We start from the raw sequence: 20,172 nt of genomic DNA on the forward strand, positions 1-20,172 counted from the left end.
AAAATACAAATGCTTAACATCACTTGAATGAGACTAACTGCATCAATCTAAATTATTAATACACATTACTTTAGTCAAAATACAAACTCCTTTGCTACAGACAGACAAAAAGACACAGATCAGTTCGAAAGACAGTAAATTTTTAAAAAAAGTACCTCGAGATCTTAGATATCCTCCAAATATTTGATAAATAAGTGTGGTGGCTTGAGAAGATCTGTCTAATCTGGAAATAAATTAGAGTCAGACCTCAGAAGACTGAAAGCACAGTTAATTTCTCAAAAAATTTTTGATTTTATGAAAACCAAGGACATAGATTTTAATTCATGATAGTAAATAAAGTAGTAAGAGAGGCTAGGAAAGATTTAAATTTAATTATTTTATGCTTACTTGGTGCTTCCATTCAAGCAAGCTTTCTGTAAAGCATCAACAGTGAAGCATAAGAATTCATGTGCATCCTCTTGACTGCCAAAGTGGAAATGTTTTCCTATTCCTAATAAATAAGAAGGTTATCATATATCTTTTTCTTATAGAATGAAAGAAAACATACTTTTCTAAAATACTCTTCTTTAAAGTATCAAAATTATTTACATACATCAAATAACTCACTGTAAAATTTTAAAAAATAAAATAAACCTATACCAAACCACTTACTTTTAAGGCCATTGATAACAGACGTAGGTTTGATGGCATTATTAGAGCAACACAGGACCTGGTTGATGTGACTTTCCATTGTGCACATCATACAGAATCCTTCTACATGACCTAGTGAAAGAAGAAAGCATCCCATTCTAGTCAAGTACACATTGCTAAAGAGAAAACTCACCCCAAAATAATAATAATCTAAGTTGTGGGTGCAATGTCCCACTCTCTGTGGTACATTCTCTTCTCCTAAGGTGTCAATATCCCAACAGTTTTGTGGCATTTTATTATGTGAAACTGTACAGAATAAAACTCATTAAATCACAGACCAGGCTCCACAAAACTGGCCTGGACCACTCCCACTGGAAGGTGTCCCTCCCCATGGCAGAGGATTGGAACTAAATAATTTTGAAGGTTCCTTCCAATAATTCTGTGATTCTTAACTGAAATAAATTTTATATATGGGAATAAAACACAATCAAACTTCTAGGAATACATATTAAGATACCAGACTAGAAAGCATACAGGTGCCTTAGGAAATAGCTCCACATTTATGGATATAAAAAGAAACTCCCCTAGGGTTAATAAAGTCAAGTATAAAAACAAAATTCAAAGAACACGAATTCCAGGCTTTAAAAAATATAAAACTAATTATTTAGAATAAAATCAGCCTAAATTTCAATACAGTCCCCCCCAGATTTCTATTTGAGTTCATAAAAGATTAGCTTGTAGTGCTTTCTAGAATGTTTGGGTTTTTTAATGAGTCAACATTGAACATGTAATTTATCACAGTATTAGTGCACTGCAGTATCTCAGCTGTGAAGACTAAGAATCTTCAACGCCAACATCCTAAATTTTATCACCTTTCTACCAGCAGGAAACCCAAATGCCAAATGTTCATCAAATGCCTCACTTTACAATGTACTTCATTATTCACATGAAGCACGAAATGATCTTTTCTTTAAGTTTTACCATGGCACATTAAATTAACAAATTCACTTTATATGCCTACTATAATTCTGAGCTTCCTGTTAGCAAAATCATAGAACCATTTAGGCTGGAAAAGACCTTGAAGATCTCATTCAAAAACTGCTTCTACAGACAAAATAGGACAACCAAGGGTTTTCCTCACAGAACCCCTGCTTTTCTTTCACCTTTGGAGCTGTCCAACAGATTTATAGTGTTAGAAAATACTCACATGACTTGGTGTGCTCAAGTGAAAGCATGTAATTGGCAAGAGGAGGCGTGTAGGTCAAACACTGGAGAGTAGAATTAAGGAAACATGTGTTGCCGAGGTTCTGCAGTCCAACTCCAACACTTTGTGTTTGTTGCCAATCCATACAGATTTTCTCAGGTGGAAAAAGAATTCTTTGTGGCGGAGCAATCCCATCATTAACAACTGCAAGAAATTTGTATGTCAAAAAGAGTTGTACTGGTTTTGTTTTAAAGAGGGTATTTAACAAGTAGAATTCTACAGGAGCAGCCTGAAGAACCAGCTCTACTCCAAAACACAGCAACACAAGATGCACAGCTTTAACACTGCCACGTGAATTTGCTAGTCAACACTCTCCTTTGGACAATAGTTAATTCATCTGTTTTAATTCTTCTAATGAAAGGCACAAATTACCACTCTGATTTTAGTGTCTGATTTCTTTATCTCTATATCCTTTAATCTCTTAATTAAATTATTGTTTTTTTCCTTATTGTAACTTAAACCACAAACTTACACTCGTGGTTATGCAGTAAGAAAAATCAGACAGATAAACAAGTAAGCAGCACAAAAAGTAACCCCATAGATAACAGATCTATTCCTGGGCAATGTTATTATTCAAAGACTTGTGAATAATGGAAGCCATGAATAGACATGGTAAAATGTACTTTTCTCTCCAGAACAGAAGAGACCTAGGTACATCTGTGCATTATGAAAAGCTCCCCTTATTTGATTTTACATAAATAAAAAATACTTTACAAATCAATTGTAAGTAGATAAACCCAAGTTCTGCAATACCTATCCCTGCAGCTGCCTTAGGGGATGCACAAAATTGAAGTCAGTGGCTGAACTCTTGATTTGCTGTAGTCCCATTTTATAGCAATGCAACAACTAAAATCTGCTTCTATTTTGGTTTTGTTTTGAACAAAAAGGAAGGAGGACAGAAGACACTTACCTAGATCTCTTTGGGCAAAAGGCTTTGATTTTTGAGATGATCTACAATAAATATGCCCCCCAGGACCTTTGTCCACAGAGACTTTGTTTGGATCTTCTGTAGGGGGTACCCGGCCCAAACTTGCAGTGCGAGACGTCATTTTTTTAGTACGGGGTTTCATAGATTTGTCAGACCGTCTTGAGGAAGATTTTTTAGACTTTGAAGATTTTGGCTTGTTAACTATGGTCATTGTTCATATCTGTAACAAGGCAAAAGTTCTGTTTGGCATAAGAACATTCAATGTATTCCAGAAAGGAAAGACCAAGAGAAATCCTGTCCCTTAGCCTCAAAGAACCTGAAGAACTAAACAGATAAGAATGATTACAAATAAGGGAACAAAACCCCAAAACACAAAAAAACAATTCCACCCAACATACAACTGAATGCACAAAGTAGATTTTTTCCATCCAAACTGCATCAATATTTTTTAAACTTCTGCTGAGTTAATGACTGATGGCATTTCTTACACTTTAATGGGATTTTAAACCACTATAGTAACCAAGATCTTTTTCTTAAAAGAAGCTGTGAGCAGTGGCACAATCAAGTGCTGGCCTGTTGAGATCCAGGAGGAATTGTCTGGCCAACATCTTCCTGCTCCTGGGAACCACACACCCCTAATGACACAGAGCATGGGAAACAGCTCTGAGAAATCTTGGGAAAGAAGAGCTAGAAAACACTTGCAAATTTATTTCCACCTGGGTTTTTTCTGCCCTTCCAAGAAGTATTTGTTTGGATACAATTTTGGCAGTACTCCTTGTGGTATTTTGCACCCATCATTTACAATGCTTACTTATAAACCAAGAAGTTGAATTCAAAAGCATCTTTTTCAGTTCTACTTATGTAAAGTTGTTTTGCCAGGGAAAAGCAAAAGAGGAATGTAAACTATGAAAAGAAAATGATGACCACAGAAGAAAGCAAAACAAATCCTCAGCCTTCAAGAATAAAGGCAATAACTGATACTAAGTCCTTTATAAAATGCTGATTATGTTTCAAGATGGTACCTCTTTAAATACATGTAATGTTGTGTGCATAGTAAGCTGCTGAATAATTACATCATCAATTACCAACTGCTACATGTAAATTTTCACTACTATCGTACTCTAGCATGTAAGGCCTGCTCAAGTTTAGGGAAACTATAAACTTAACTGAGGGTTTAAAGTATAACCTGCTTTGTAACACTAAAATAACTGAGAGAACAAAGCATGAAGCAGTTTCAGATTCATGGCACAACTTGATTGCTAATGATGAAACTTCCAGTAGATTAAACAAAGCACAGTAAATCATACAACTTCTAGTTCCACAAAAGACAAATTATGTGTGGAACCTTTAATGAGATTTTTTTCCCCTCTAAATTTTCAATGTAAAATTCTCTATGTACACATTTTCCACTTTAGAGATGATAACATACAAAAAATGGAAAATTCACATATGTTACTGAAAAATGAGGACATCCTTGTCCATTTCAAAAACTAAGATGACAGCTCTTGGGCTTAGTGATTTTCACATAAGATCCAGACTCCAAATTGCAGATATTGGTGACATCTCCTTTTCCTGATGGAAAGGGAAGGGGTTTCAACAACATAATGAACTTATTTGCAGGACAAAAACCAGAATCTAGACTGCAGTGAAAAGCAAACAGAAGAATATTATCACAAAAAAGCTTTGGCTTTATGCTGACCAATGAGGGAAGCCTCACATATTTTTAAATTTATTTTTAATAACTGAGTAGCACTGATTGGTGCTGCTAATTTAGTTTTGACAACTAATTAGCAGATATCAAACACTAGACACCTGCAAATATCAACGGATGTCAAGAATAACTCAGATCCACCACTTTTTCAAAATCTGTCAATATAATTAATTTGGATATAACATCTCTTTGATGAAGTAGCACAAACATTACACAGATATTTTCCCACTCTTCACTGTAAATACAGGTTCTGCTCCTGTACCACTGCTGAACATAAATTCACATTGCCATGTGTATTGAGCTCTTTTCCCCTCTGCTATTCCCATAACAGACTTCTCACAGTATGATACTGACGAGCAAAACAGAACAGTTGCTTTCCTCCCATTTGGAGTGATGCATCAGCGTTGTTTAGATTCTTTTTTCCGCAGTCTCATCGCAACACGCATCAGTTAATACTCGGATCTAAATATTTATGTTTGGTCTCCGCTTTGCATACAATAAATCACAGCTCAGGAGGGTTTTATACAAGATCCCGTTCACAGAACCGCGTTCAGCCAGGGAGTATGCATCTTTATCTCAGTACAAACCAAACACTTCCAGCAGTGAGTGTTAAAAAACAAGAGCGGCACACGGCAACACCGGGGCAGAAACAAGAAGCAGGAGGAAACAACTCCAGCAGAAGCCCAGGCAGAGTCACCTCGCTACATCACCGACCGCACCGCACACGCCGCCGGGAGCAAAAACAACCCGGGGCAGCGCGGAACACAAACACACGCCCCGCGCTGGTTTTACTTTCGTTACAAAACTAAAGGCAGCAGAGGAGAAAGTAATGAATATTTTACCCTTGCTGAGCAGGCGGCGGGGAGCGCTCGGCGCGGGGCAGCTCCGAGCTCCGTGTCCCGGGGCCGTTGGTTGTGGCGGGACCGAGCCCAGCGCCGCGAGCGCCCGCGAGCGCCTCGCTCCGGGCGGCCTCGAGCCCCGGAGCCCGCTCACAACCGAACCGCCCGCCCCGCCAGCGCCAAGCCCGCAGCACCGACCCGGTTTCCCCTCACTCTGGACTTCTGAGGGGTCCCGCTTCCCGAAAACGTTCTGACACCGGCAGTAAAAGGCCGCTGGCACGGGCAGGGACGGGCACCGCACGCAACATGTCCGCGCTCAGCGCGGCAAGAGCCCAAACACACACAAGACAAAACCCAGCCCGACACGCAGGCGAGGGGGGCCGGGAAGCGGCCCTGAAGGAGCTCCCGCCTCGCCCTTCTGCCTCTAGCTCTCACACCGCTCGGCCCCTCAGCCCCGCGGCTCCCCGCCCGTGCCATGCCGCCTCCGCCTCCCGGCCCCGTGCTGACCTGTCCGGGCCCGCGTCCCATCCCGGCCCGGGGGCAGGACCGCGGCGGCGGCGCCCAACGGCGGCTCCGTGCCCATGGCAACGCGGGTGGGAGGGCGGCGAAACGAGCGCGGAGCCCCCCGGGCACGGGGCGGAGGGGCCGCGGGAGCCGCCACAGCCGCGTCGAGCGGGAACAACGCGGGGCCAGGCGGGGCACAGCGCCGCTCTCGCCGCGGGACGCGGGGCCGGGGCGTCCCGGCCGCCCTCCCGCCTGCGCCGGCACGCGGGGGAGCCACGCCGAGTCCCCCACGCCGACAGCAGCAGGACTAGAAGGAAGGAGATGCGGGCGCCGGCGGGACCCCGGCGCGTAACGGAGAGGGCGGGCGAGGAAGCCGCGCCGGGAGGGGGCCGGTCCCGCCGGCCCAGGGGGTGGTGGCGGCGGCGGGGCTGGGTCCCTCCGCCGCGTGCTGGGGACGGCGCCCCGCCCCGCCCGGGGGTCCCACCCCCTCCGGCTGCCCGCCAGCCAGGAGGGCAGCGGCCGAGCGCCCGGCCCGCGCCCCGGCACGCTGGGCTGGGCTGGGCTGAGCCGGCTGCTCCCGCCGGTCGCTTTCCCTTCCCTTTCCCGGGCCGGCCCCTCCCCCCGGCCCATTGATTTCCAGGCGGGAGGCGCACGCGGTGCCGCCGGGCTGTGCCGGGGCCGCCGCCGGGCCCGGCGCTGCCCCCCAGCCCCATTACCTGGCTCGGCCCCGCTTGACTCGGCGCTGCCGGGTCCCCCTCGCCGCAGCCCCCGCCTCAGCCCGGCCCGCTCCGCCTACTGTTACAGTCCGTCGGGGAACAATGACGTCCCTCCGCCGGCCTCTTGCATCCGGGGCCCGGCGCCGGCCGGGCAGGCGGGCGGGGGGAGGAGAGGAGGCGGCGGCGGCGGCGGGGGGAGCAGCGAGCGCCTCCGGGTCACACGGGGACCGGCACCGCCCCTGTGCCGCGGCCGGGAGCCGCTAGAGGGGGCTCGGCGACCCCCGGTCCGGGCGCGGGGCTCACGCGGGCGGTGCCGGTCCCCGTGCGGAGGGGAGGGGACGCTCCGCTCCCCGCAGCAGACCTTCGGTACGAGCTCCTGCCCGCCAGTCCCCGCCTCTCGGGCCGAAGGTTCCCCCCTTGGGTTTATCCCTCCAGTTCATGTTTTATATCTCCGCGCCCAAAGAGCGGCCATAAACGCTGGCCCGGCCCCCGGAGCCGCCCACGGCGGGCCGGGCTGGCCCCGCCGGCCGCAGCGGATGGGATCCCGGTGCCCGGCATGTGGGGGGCGGCAGGGCTGCGGCCATGCGGGTGCCGGTGCCCGCCATCGAGTTCCCTGAGGAGAGCCCGGAGCCGCGCTTTGACGGTAAGCGGGGCCGGCGGCAGCCCTGTGGGTGAGCGGGGAAATCGTTCATTTCCCCGGCTGGCAGGGAGGGAAGGAGGGTAGAACCGTCGCCTTCCTCTTCCTGTCCTTCCCCACCGCTCTGAGGTAGCGGCGGCCGCGGGGGTGATGCAAGAGCGGGCAGGCCCTCAGCAGCACCCTGCCCTGAGGCCGCCGTGCGAGCTCCCCCTGCCTCGGGCACGGGGTGCCTCGGCCTCCCCGGGTAGCTGCTTTCCGTGCACACTTAAAAAAAATTAATTAGGCTTCTAATTAGCCTCTTAAGCTACTCGCTAAGTGGCAGCTCGAGTGCTGCCTCTGTGAGCCGGGGTTGTGTTGAGGCTGTGTGGCTGTACATTGTTTTCATGTTTAGGTAAATAGGTGTGTCCTGAGACCAAAGTTCATTCGTCTGACTGTCCTCTTCTAGATTCGGATGTGCCAGCGGAGCTGCGAGTTGCAAACGGGTCGCAAAAATTTGTGAAGTTCACTTCGACCATCCAGAACCAGCTGCTGCTCGTGTCACTGCTGGAGCATCTCTGCCACATGTACACGCACAACCCCGTTCACTCCAGGGGTTTGTTCCGAAGTTAGTAAGGGGAGTTCATTCGTGTCTCTCAAACTGCCTTACTGCAATGTGTACCAGACCCTTCTGTGTAGAATTACAGTGTAATACCAATACAAAGCTGTAGGTTTCATCCCACTGGGACAAGAGTGATTCTGTGAAGATGATGAATACCTTGAATCAACTAAATTGGCAATGACAACTTGCCTTATTTTTGAAAACAGTAACAGAGTATTGCTGTAAATGTAAGGATCAGACAGTTCTGCTCCAGCTAGATCGTGTGAGTTGCATCATGAGAAGGGCAGCAGGGTAAATTATATTACTGTTATATGTGATCTAAAAATGCTGGTAGAAGATGAATTTAATAAAATATCAAGAAATAGTTGTAGTAGAGTCTTCACTAAATATTTTAAAATGATATTCTGTGAAAATCTGAGTAAATACCTCTACAAGTTCTTTATTTTGCCATAAAGTCTCTTGCTATCATTCAGGGAATTCACACTTTTTAAAATATCTTCTTGGCATATGACTTACCATAGGTATTTTGTTCATTTAGGCATATACTTAGTGCATTAAGAAGGGTTTTGTCCTTACTTTATATGACTGTAGACAATAAAATCTAATGTGTTTTTCATTGCTAAAATTTATGCCATTTATAACATCACAGTTGCACCCATCTCGAACATTTATGAGGGTTTGTTTGCCACAGTTGTTTTACTCCATATGAGAAAGATGAAGTGGTAGAAGGGAGCAACTTCATTCTCTATTATGAATATGTGCACAAGTGTGTGAGTTTGGATGGGAATTAGAAAATCTTGACATTACCACTTTTGATTATAAATCCATCCTCATAATTGTGAACCTGCTTTGAATTTTTCTTTTCTTTTACGTCCAAAAGTAAAATGTAAGTGAACGGGTGGATGTTTCTGTAACTCATCTGCTGAGCTGAGGAAGAAGAGGAGATGCAGCTGTGACCCTGAAAGGCATTGCAAACAATTATATTATGTGAAGGGATTCCCATTGAGTAGCTCTAGTTTGGTTTAAATTAGTTTTAATTGCTAAAGGTGCAGGAACAGCATTAGAGTAGGAGGGATTGTTCAGTTTTTCAGTCATGGTATCTTTCAAATAATAAAAACTTTATGTGGTATTATTGGATGGCTTGATTTAATGTTTTTCTGGCCTTTGTCTGTTCCTTTATGCAGTTCTTCGTCAGACTTTCACAAGAACAGGGTTACTCTCCCCTTTTGTCTTTTGTGATGAATTTAGTACTATAAGACTGCAGCACAACAGAGCCATTACTGAACTGATGAAAGCAGCTAATCAACAAATACTTAATGGGGTAAGCTTTGTTACATGTCTTTGGCAACCTCTGCAGTAAGGAGCTTTTGTCTAGAGGTTCTTGTAATATTGGATTGGGTCTTTGTAATAATTATACAAAATAATTCCTTAGCTCTTTGGGATGGCATGCTCTGGTTCTGTAGGTGCAAACCAGTTTTTGAAGCCATCAATATTTTGTACCTTATTAAATAGTAATAATAAAGCAACTTTAAATGTTTATAAACAGAGGCAAGGTGTTGTAAGTATTTTTTAAACAGATATCCAGTTTCAACTTTAAACTGTTGGTTATGTTAACACTCCCATATTTATATTAGTGGAGGGTGTAGTTTGTGTACTTCAGGCTGAATCAGACCTGTTTACTTATCTTGCTGCTTGAACTAAGCTAGTTACTTTTGTTTTAAGTATATTTTAGAGCCCTCACTTTATCCTGTTTGCCAGCAGAACTCTAAAAGGGCAGTAATCTCTCCAGCAGAGAGATGTTAACAGATTACCAGTGGGATAATAATACTTTAATTTGGTGAAGCTCTCTGCAGCATATGAATGGCTGTAATTTTGTTCCAAGAAGGAGGTTGCAGTTTCTGTTTTGATGAAGCTGTCCATGCCACTGGCACAGCAGACATGTTATTCTTTTTACATGGCATGTTTTTATGTTGGATTTTGTTCTTTCATAGGAACTTGATAATGGAGAGTCTCTTGCAATTGGGTATGTATTCAAAGCATGTAGAAACACTAAATTAACTCCTTCCCTAAAGTTCTGTGCTCCACTCTGAATTTAATTAATACTGCACTTCATATTTTGGTTCTGAAACAGGAAAAAATGGTAAAGGTTTCTCCAATTTCTCAAAATGATGTAGTGATAATTTCTTCTTCAGTACAACTCTTGCAGTCAGTGCCACTGTTTAAGAAAACAAGATTTATCAGGCTACAATGCAAAAGAAATATTCTGAACACTTCTCATAAAACAGAGTATGGATTTGTAGCACATGTGCATGGTCTTGCAGTCTGCTGGTTTTCAGTATTCACTGAAACTCAGGCTGGTAACAGTATGGTAATGTCAAAGTACTTTCTTCTTTTCATAACATGAATAATATTTTTAGAATGTGTACAGCTGTATCTTACTCTTAAGTTGTAATTTAGTTTAATGCAGCCTAACTTTTCTCAATTAGGAAAAAAGAAGTTCTCTTTGAAGCACAGACTTCACGATATTTGAATGAATTTGAAGAGGTTGCAAGGTTAGGAAGTGGAGGATATGGCAAAGTATACAAGGTATTCTTTACCTCCCATATAAAACTACTCTATTTATATCTAGTTTTTTGTTGGAATTTGGAGTTACTGTTTTAGCTGTACTGCCAAATGTTTTTTGAATAGGAGAGGTACAAATCTTTAGCTTGGTGTTTCATTTCAAAAGCTACTCAGTTGCAATTAGTTTTGTTTGTCAGAAGCAGGCTATATAAAATGTTTATTTTATTTATAAAAATGTGTATTTTGACCCTTTTAAAGTGAATGAAAACTCCTTATTTGACATGTGAATTACTATGCTATATTGACTCTAAACAGCATCAGAAGTGTTTGGTTTGCACTCCCCAATGCTTTAGTTGTGGCTGCTTTTAAAAAACGAGCCTCAGTATGAGCATAAACTCTCCAAGCCAATGTTGAATTGTGATAAGTACTTGTAGTGTATGGCCAGCCCAAGGTTCCCCATGAGGTATGTGCCATGTGGAAATGACAGATGTGGTCTCACATATTTATTGAGGACTTGTTAAGCAGTTATCAGGACCTATCAGTATCCCTGTAGGACAGCAGGGGCCTAATGCCAGTTTCATTCCCTGATACAGGTGATATTCCATATTCCACCCCATAATTGGGTGCAGAAATAAAATTTTAGAAAATAGTGGGTTTGAAAGGATTTAATTAATCCAAGCACATTAACATCTAATTTTCTCCTGTTGCAATTGTTTTCAGGTCAGAAACAAGTTAGATGGTCAGTTCTATGCTATTAAAAAAATTAAAATTAAGAAGGCTACAAGAAGAGATTGCATGAAGGTATTCTTCTTTCTGTGTTTTGTCCCTGTTTTAACTCTGTAGCTTATTCTGTTCTAATTTATTAATGTAGCTAATAAAAGTTTTTATGCATTCTGAATTTCCAAGGGTTTGAGCCTATCAATACCTTGTAGAAAAAAGTAAATGAGATGCATTGAAGTCCATTAAAAGAACTATATTAATAACTTGAATTTGGTCATCTCTGCAGTGATGAAAATCAATTTGTTTTCAAGCTTTCAAATTTTTTTCTGTTACTGTAACAATTTCATCTGTACTTTCTCTCAAAGAAATTTACTTTTTGTTACCTTTTATATTTACTAAGCACACAGAATAAAGGAGTCACACTGTGGGTTTTTTGGTCTTTTTAGGTGCTCCGAGAAGTCAAAGTGCTGGCTGGGCTGCAGCATCCCAATATTGTAGGCTATCACACTGCTTGGATGGAACAAGTTCAAACAGTGCATCCAAAAGGAAAGTACAGCTCATTGTCTAATTCTTGCTTGCATCTTACAACCTCTGTACTGTTATTTTCAGGAGAGTATTACTTCTCTGATAAAATGACTTTTTTTTCCCTTCCTTAAAAGAACTAAAAGAAAGGGAAATTACAGGTGATCACCAGGTGTTTTTATGCACTCAATCCCTCCTTAGAAAATAATTTATCTGTTACTTAGTGATTAATTTGGAACTATGGAAATATCAGCTTTACTCATGGTAATATATGAGGAGGAATTCAAAGCTGTGTGAAGGTCAGTGAAATGCAGTGAAAACCTTTTAATGCAAGAAGTGGTGAGTTCATGAGGAAAAGAATGAATGCTGAGGAATGAGTTGCCTCAGATATTGTGGGGGGAAATGATGAATAGGACAAAAAACCCACAAATTTGCAACTATGTTTTGAAGTCTCAGAGATGTAGAACAATAGAATGGGCATCCCAGTATGCTTCTCTTTGTATCTGGAAAAGATCTAAGAAAAACTGAAAGAACCTGAAACTATTTATTTTTAGTGATAACCACCCCCCACCAAAAACTCTTTCTTTTGCTTTCCAAGTTAGTCTTTTTAAATTTGATTAATTGTGTTTCATAGTCCTGCACTGACAAAACAATTGGATTTTTTTGTCTATCAGCTACTGTCTGTAACTGTTGAGAATTTATCTACTTCTATGTTCATTTTAAACTTTCTTCTTGGTTTTTCTCTTCAGGTTCTTTGTTCTCAGCTCTTTGCACACTCTGTCCTTTGGTCCCTTTGTAACCCTAATCCACTGGTCCCTTTCTAGTCCTTTCCTAGAATGCCTTTAGCAATTAAATCTTTTGATCCTCTCTTAGTGGGAGGTTTGGTTATGCTCTGTATAACTTTATTGCTTTCCAAGTCACTGACTTGTTGCCCAGCCAGCCATATAAGCACTAAAGAAAATGCATAAATGGGTAGGAAGTTGACAGTAGAGTAAAACAGGCAAAACTTTTTAACCAATGATCCAGAGAATCTCAAGGGAAGCAATTGTTTAATGCTGGGTGTCCTTCATAAGTATTTAATGGTGGTAATGGAAGTGCATAATGAAATCTATAGGTAGCTTCTGTGGTACGTAATGGTTTCCCTTGTCTTACAAGATTGATGTTTTATATTTGCTTCTGTGTGCTAAAACAGCTTTTTCATATAAAAATGCAATTTTAATGACAATTATTTCCAAGATATCAAGTGTCTTCAAAACAGCAGCAGTGTGATATGAAGGGTAATGCCTTGTGGAGCTGCTTCTTTAACTGTGTGTTATTCTATACATTGTAACCCCTACTTTGAACAGGCTGCTGAAAGATGTAGTCTAAGTAAATATCTAAGAAAGCCCAGTACAACCCTTTTATTGACTTTGTACAACGTGTATTTTCTTTTCATTTAAAGATAAATGAAATACATATTAGGGTAGCTTCTTAGTAGACTTAACAAGCCCCTTTTACAGCAGCAGAAATAGAGGTAATCTAGAGCTATTCACAGGTAACAAGGTTCAATTAGATGAGGTTGTCTAGCTTAAATGGTAATTTTTAGTAAATATGTGGATACATTCTTTGTTTCATGAAATGCCATATTTATCTTTGCATCCAACAGGTAAAACAGTAATGGAGTTGCAGCCACTAGTTCTGGAGCAAAAGAATAGCAAGTGAGTATTACCAATCTCAGTGGTAACACATTCAACTTTAACTTCAGCTGTGTATTCAGCTGTGTTTTCAGCTGTGCAGACATTGCTGCCTGGGACAGCTGTCCAAAATATCTGCTGGTAGAAAGTATTAAATCAGCTGGAGCCTGCACTGACAGATATGGAATCCTGGAGTTTTATGTGAGGAAGCAGCTGAACTCTTATTTGGAAGTGCTGTTTGCAATTGGGGGAAAAAATTCAGTATGGTTTATGACAAATAGATGGTATGAAACTGTGTATTTATTTGGATTTCTCTGCCTTTGTTATTTTCAGTGATCACTGTCACATCCAGAGTGTGGACAGTGGTAGTTCAATTATCTTTGCTGACCTTACCTCACAAGAAAAGAAGTCCTGTGACAGTACCAGTCATAAAAATGTGCATAGAGAATCAGTGCAGAATATGGATGTAAGGAATGACTTTACAAACAGCAATAGCAAAGAGAGTGTAAAACCAAATAAAGGTGAACTATCCATAGAACTACAAGGAGGCTTTGTAAATAATGGTAACAGTTTATCAACGGATGTGGACAATCAGTCAACACAGGGACCTCATTCCAGTCTGGATCAAGATGCTAGCACTGAAACTGAGTCCTCTGAAACCAAGTCCTGCTCTGAAGGATGCTCCAAAAATGAGGTAGCACTCTGTGGAGAGTTTGAGGTAAATACAGTTCTCTTTAAGTATCCTTATCTGCTGTCTAATTTTGTGATGTTTTTAAAGTAGTGCAGTAGACAGTGAAAATGAATGATTTATAACAATAATTTTAGAAGAATGGAATGACTGCAAGTAGAGCCAAAAGTTCAGACAAATTTTCTTAAGTGGGTAACATCATTACAAGGAAGCTGGCCAGAGGAGCTGGTAAAGCTCAGCATCTGTGAGGAACTTCCCATGTGTTAGGCCTCTTGAGTCCTGCATGAAGTACCTGCATGAATAAAAACTAGTACTGCTGCATTAAACAGCCCCATCAAAACTGCAAATCTTTAGCTTTCACTAATGAAAGGTAAAGCAGCTATTAATGATGCAAGTGTCTTGGTATGTCATGTGCAGTGTAGGAGTACATGGCAAGGAGATAAAAGCAGATTCAAGCAGGGAATCACTTGTGCTTCTAAAACCTTGTTGTCATTTATACCATACCACTGATACGTTTTGTATAACACAGCCAGCTCTGGAATGCTTCAAGCTTTTGCTATCATTTGGAGTGCCCTCTTGCAAGAAACCCAGTTTTAAAGTTGTCTGCTTGAGTTGTCCAGGTTATCAGATGAACTGGTCCATTACCAGAAACTGAGCTACAGATTCATGGTAATAAATCAAACAGTTGGACTCAAAAGTCTTTTCCAACCTAAACAATTCTGTGATTCTGATAAAATTCTGTATCAAGAAGTTGATTATTTTTCTGCTATTTTATATTGATTAAGCTGGAATAAACATCTGTTTAGTATTTCTAGAAGGTTTCAAACTCTAATTCAAATATCAAAGATGCATCTGGCAGTTTTGTTAGCATTTATCATATAACGATTGTTAAAATTCGAGAAACAAGCAAAAAACTCCCCAAAACTGCATAGCATTGTTGCATCTGCTTCATGAGTGCAGTAGATTGCTAATATTATATTTGATGTCTTTTTGGTACCTGTTTTTGTTTAATAAATTTTGAGTTTATTTGCTTTAAAGAAAATAACTAAGGAAATACTGTTCATGTTACAATGGCAAAATTATGGACCATTATTTTTCTGTTAGGTGGAGTATCACTTGATGCTTCATATACAAATGCAGTTGTGTGAAATATCCTTGTGGGATTGGATTGCTGACCGTAATAAAAGATCAGAGGACACTTCTAGTAAGATTAATCACTGTCTTATTCATTGTAAAGCAAGTAATTTTTTTCTTGTAATTTGAAGTGCAGTTATCTAATTTTATTTTATTTCAGCAGCTTATAATACAGATCTTTATTAAATTCTTTATTCACTTAATCGAATAGCAGCTTGTATTGAATTTGTGCATGGTAGATGTTGGTAAAAGAATTGAAATTCCTGAGTTTTAGACAGCTCTTCAAAAAAGAATGACTGAATGCCTGAGGCGTAGTTGTTACCAGGGGAGATCAGTGTCTGGGCAATATTCCTTATTTGGAAGAGAGTTTTTTATTGACAGAATCTGCTGCTTCTCAGAAAGCTGGTTAAAGGCTAATTTATCTGCTGCAGAAAATACAATTATATCATTTGATCCAGACAAGTTAATTTGTAATAGGTTAAAGAATGTAACATTGACTTTTTCTGAGTGACCGGGGGTTCTCATGCCCTCCTACCAAGCAGTCATCAGTAACTGTTGACATTTGGAAGAACAAATCCAATGCTCTTAAAGCAGTAGAGACATGTTCCATTCTCTGGGGTGGTTGTATAAAAGCAGCCTATGCCCATCTGGTTGTAAAACAAAATGTGTGATTAATGTTTTATCTTGGTTTTATTCACTATTAAGGTAAATCTGTTTTCATTCAGAGAGAGGTTTACCAGCAATCTGTCAGCTGACTTCCACTAATTTCTCCTGTAATCATAGTATTTTAACTTTCGTGAGCTAAAAGATGATGTTCCTGGTCAGGAAATGACAGAATTACAAAGGCATTTGAGCTTGTAAAATGCTGTTTTCACACATTTTCATGGAAAAGGTGAATATTATCATAGGTTAGACACAAAGAGATAGAAACCCAAATGTGAGTAAATGGTAAGTGTTCAAAAAGACACATTAAATATGGGAGCAGGGAGACAACGTAGTTTAATAAAATAGTAATGTGGAAAACAGTCAAAACCAGGAGGTGCTAAGTTTATTTAGGACAGCTACAGCCAGAGGAGATCGAGGAATTTCAGAGGGTAGCACAGCAGCAGCAGGATTAGGAACAAAACAAGAAGAATGCAAAGCAATACAGACAGCATGTCACTACATAAATTATTATGATTTTATCTGGAACTGTGTTTTTCATGCTAGGTCAGGACTTACATGAAAGTAAAGCGTTTGTTAAATTCATAATCAAAGAACTATCTGATAGGGTTTGGAAGAATCTTTTCAGAACAATATATGTTCATATTCCCTGAACCTTCCTTTTTGGAATTTGGATGTTAGTAACTTTTGGCTGATTCAGAAATAGTATCTTGAGAGAAGCATGGCAAAATCCATATTTAAAATATGCTCATTCTGTTAAAAATTTATTTCACAGCATAAATAAAGATAATTCAACAAGAATACCACCATAATCTTACATAACTCAGTAATTTAAATTGTTTTAAGGTCCATATGATCTCGTGGATGCTCGCTGGACAATGAAGATTTTCCAGGAGGTAGTAGAAGGAGTTTGCTATATCCACAGCATGGGAGTGATGCATCGAGACATTAAAGTAAGTTCATCAAATTATTACTTGAGGTTGAAGAAAACAAAGACAATTTGCATTATGGGAGAATGAAAGCAACTTCATAGTTGCATTAGAGATAATCTGGGTTCTTAAGAATTTAGTTGTTACGTATGAGAAAATACATCATCTCCTCTATAACAGTGCCATACTTTCTTTACTACCAGCACAGTACTCAGTTACACTGACTTAAGTGGATTTTAAGCTCTAGAGGTGTTTTCTCCTTTGAAGCCATTTTCCTGTCAGGAACAGGCATGGTCAGATTGGTTTTCTTTTGTTTCAGTCTTTCTTTAACGAGGGTAGGAACTTAATTACCTAAAAAAAAAATATTTTAGGTAATTACAAAAATAAGCAAATCCCCTTGACTACACTTCAGTTTGCTAACTGCATACAGTTAGCTTTTGAAAATACGTTCTAGTTGCTTGCTTACTGATAGACCTGAATAGAAAGGAAGTGAATGTGTGTTTTCCTACTTTGCTTCCTACTTAGGTTTTCTGCATCTGATACAGCAGCTGTGTGAAGAAATTATTATTAAACCTCACATGTGGAAGCTTGGAACTACTTGAAATCACTCAATCTTCACTCTGGATTAATTTTCATTTTTCTGTCAGCTGTTCCAGGATGGACAGTTTTTCAGTTTGCCTTCCCATTTAGCATCATCATGGCCTTACTGTCCAAAGTCTGGTCGTTATGTAAAGAATTCCAGAATTCCATACAGTTACTGCAGACCTGCTTCTGAGCCAGTTCTCATGGGTTTCACCATATATTCTTCTAATGGTGATTTTGCAGATACCTAGCAGAGACTGTAATTTCTGGGATAATATTCTAAGAAAGTCTTTCAGTGTGTGAATTTCTGAGAACAGAAGCCCAGTGGGTGGGTGTCCTGGATATGAGAAGCCTAGCAACTTGCTCAACAGTGCTGCATCTTTAAGTTTGATCTGCATTGAATAAAGGAAAAGAATGGAGATTGCCCATCTCTTGTTAAAACTATTTACATCTCCTTTATACCGTAACAAAAGACCAACTTTTTCCTTTGTGCTACCTGAGCAAGTTGGGTTTTTTTTCTAGATACATAATGCTTGCATTTCTCCTCCATAGTGGTCCTAAAACCAAAATATATGGATAAAAACTGTTTCAGTTTTGAGTCAGTGCTCTCAAGTCTGTCATAATTTGGCTTTTTTTTTCATAGCAGCTTCCCAGAACCAAGTGGCATATTGCAGCTGCTTATCATATAGAAAAGTGTATTTTGGTTTGTATTATGTCTATCCCAATGATATTTAGTCATTCTTCCTGCTACATCAGTTGGTCAAATTTACTGTCCACTCTTGCCTGTTTGTGTTTACTGTTCTGCAAATTTCCCAGTTTCAGTTGGGGGAAAAAAGTACATAATCTTTTCACTAAATCTTTTTTTTTTTCTGTTTTGGTTTTCTTCCATTTTTTCTAGATCTTTGTTTTAGGTATGTGGTCTTTTGGCCCAAATGGTGTTCCTAAGACGTGATTTTTTTATCAGCAATGACTATTTTTTCTCTCCCAGTACTAAAAAAATTTAAATAATCATCTTATACCTGTGAAACACTGGATTTTATAGACTTTGAAACAGCTGAAATTCCATAATTCTTTATATAGACATATTTCTAAATTGTATTCTGTCTTCGTTTGCAGCCTAGAAATATCTTTCTCCATGGATCAGATCATCAGGTGAAAATAGGTGACTTTGGATTAGCCTGCAAAGACCTTCTTTGGAATGATGCAGACCAGTGGGTTCAGACAGAACGGATAAATGGTAAGAGAAGAAAGTGTGATGGCTTTCACTGTTCAAGTTTCTATGGTATTCAAATCATTAAACTGTTACTTGCAAGAGTAACAACACTTGCTAAGTCTCAATTGCCTTTCAAAGGACTGACACATACTTCAGGAGTGGGGACCTGCCTCTATGCCTCACCAGAACAACTGCAGGGATCTCACTATGATTTCAAGGTAGAGAACTTTGTTTTGTTTCTTCTTTTCTCTATTAACACAACAGATAATAGAAATAAATCAAGCCTTTCAATAGGCAAATACATAAATATTCCTCCTGTCACTCCTAGTGTTTTTATTGAAACATGGATATCAACTGTGCCTTCTCATTTGCTGTTAAAGCAAAACTTAATATGTTCAGAATGTATATAGATTTGGATTTGTGTTTAGTAGTGTTAGTTAGTAGTATTTTCATATATATGAAAATACTAGTTTCGTATAATCATGAAACTTCACTGTTGTGAAACTTTTTCATATAATGATTTTATGAGAAAAAGCAGCCCACTGAGTTAAAGCAGCAGTTATCCCAGAACTTACTCTTTACCCCATTAACAGTCAGACATGTACAGCATGGGTGTTATCCTGCTAGAACTCTTCCAACCATTTGGAACAGAAATGGAAAGAACAGAAGTTCTTACACATTTAAGGACTGGCCAAATTCCTCACACTTTCTACAAGAAATGGCCTACTCAGGTCAAGTACGTGAAACTCCTCACCAGTCTGAGAGCTACAGAACGCCCAACAGCAGCTCAGCTTCGGGACAGTGAGCTCTTCCACACCACAGACCAGGTAACTTGGGCCAGTAACCCTAACCCTTACAGCCTAAATGAACACAAAAAGAAAATGCCTTTTGTATCCCTGCCTGCATTATATTTGTTTGGCTTTGAACTTAATCACATATTCCTCTTAAGACTCTTTTTCTGATTACAGTATTTAGGCCACTGTATTATTTCTGGTGTCTTTGCAATGAGATAGCTGGTCATAAACTTCAGGCAACTTTCTGAACTGTACAGTTGAGAGGTATTTTTGTAGGTCAGAAAAGCTTTCAAAGCATTTCATCACATCTGTAGATTCTTCTAATCCTGTTTCCTTTCCATGCTCCACTGGTTTGTGGATTTAAGTTATAGTAACAAGAATGTAAAATAGCTGAGTTCTGCTGCACTGTGTCTGTAGTGGATTGCAAACACAATTTGAGTAGGTCAATAAGGCTTTATATCCTTGCTTAGCTATAATCTCATTTTCAGGTTATTTCTAACCTCCAACAGAAGGTGAGACAGCAAGAAGAAGAAATAGAGAAGCTGAGGGAGACAATAAGACAGCTTTCTGAAGAGCAAGACGAACAAACAAGACTAGGCTCTCCTGTTTAACTACAGGAAGAACTATCCTTGATTGTGTGTTAAGTTATATAAAATGTTTCTTTTTTTACATAAAATATTTCAATGCATTTTCATTTGGCTGTCTGTTCTTAAAAGGTATTTATCCTTTTGCCTTGACCAAAGGCTCCTGAGAAAAGAAACATGTTGCAGTGGAAAAACTAAGAGCACAGCATGTATTTATGTAGGATTAATTTACATATCGTAGCCATTGAACAAATGTTATGCAAGAGTTACAAAAAAGGTCA

The 20,172-nt window shown here is 40.4% G+C and overlaps 2 protein-coding genes across 4 annotated transcripts in view; one reads left to right on the forward strand and one right to left on the reverse strand.

The window, feature by feature from the left end:
- Positions 1-6,632, reverse strand: part of USP42 (ubiquitin specific peptidase 42) — an 18,626-nt gene extending 11,994 nt beyond the window's left edge. Inside the window, exons 1-6 of one of the 3 annotated variants that reach the window (XM_053958099.1) lie at positions 6,593-6,632; positions 2,805-3,042; positions 1,838-2,038; positions 652-762; positions 388-490; positions 156-223 (exon numbers count right to left, since the gene is read on the reverse strand). In XM_053958099.1, the coding sequence (XP_053814074.1) occupies positions 156-223; positions 388-490; positions 652-762; positions 1,838-2,038; positions 2,805-3,033 (712 nt within the window). In that variant the 5' untranslated portion in view covers positions 3,034-3,042; positions 6,593-6,632. Of the gene's footprint in view, positions 1-155; positions 224-387; positions 491-651; positions 763-1,837; positions 2,039-2,804; positions 3,043-5,375; positions 5,428-5,879; positions 5,958-6,592 lie in introns of those variants that run through there. The other 2 variants (XM_053958101.1, XM_053958100.1) reach the window with 2 other exon arrangements.
- On the forward strand, positions 6,631-20,001 carry EIF2AK1 (eukaryotic translation initiation factor 2 alpha kinase 1). The gene is given in 18 exon segments (XM_053958102.1): positions 6,631-6,746; positions 6,749-6,898; positions 6,901-7,158; positions 7,161-7,235; positions 7,675-7,833; positions 9,012-9,148; positions 9,819-9,850; positions 10,314-10,413; positions 11,110-11,190; positions 11,556-11,653; positions 13,275-13,328; positions 13,638-14,022; positions 15,097-15,196; positions 16,636-16,742; positions 18,417-18,537; positions 18,652-18,731; positions 19,107-19,340; positions 19,796-20,001. Coding segments are annotated over 18 exon segments (2,346 nt in total). The 5' UTR covers positions 6,631-6,694; the 3' UTR covers positions 19,919-20,001.
- The last annotated feature ends 171 nt before the right edge of the window (positions 20,002-20,172 follow it).

Source organism: Vidua chalybeata, chromosome 16 (assembly GCF_026979565.1).
Source record: "Vidua chalybeata isolate OUT-0048 chromosome 16, bVidCha1 merged haplotype, whole genome shotgun sequence".
NCBI lineage: Eukaryota > Metazoa > Chordata > Aves > Passeriformes > Viduidae > Vidua > Vidua chalybeata.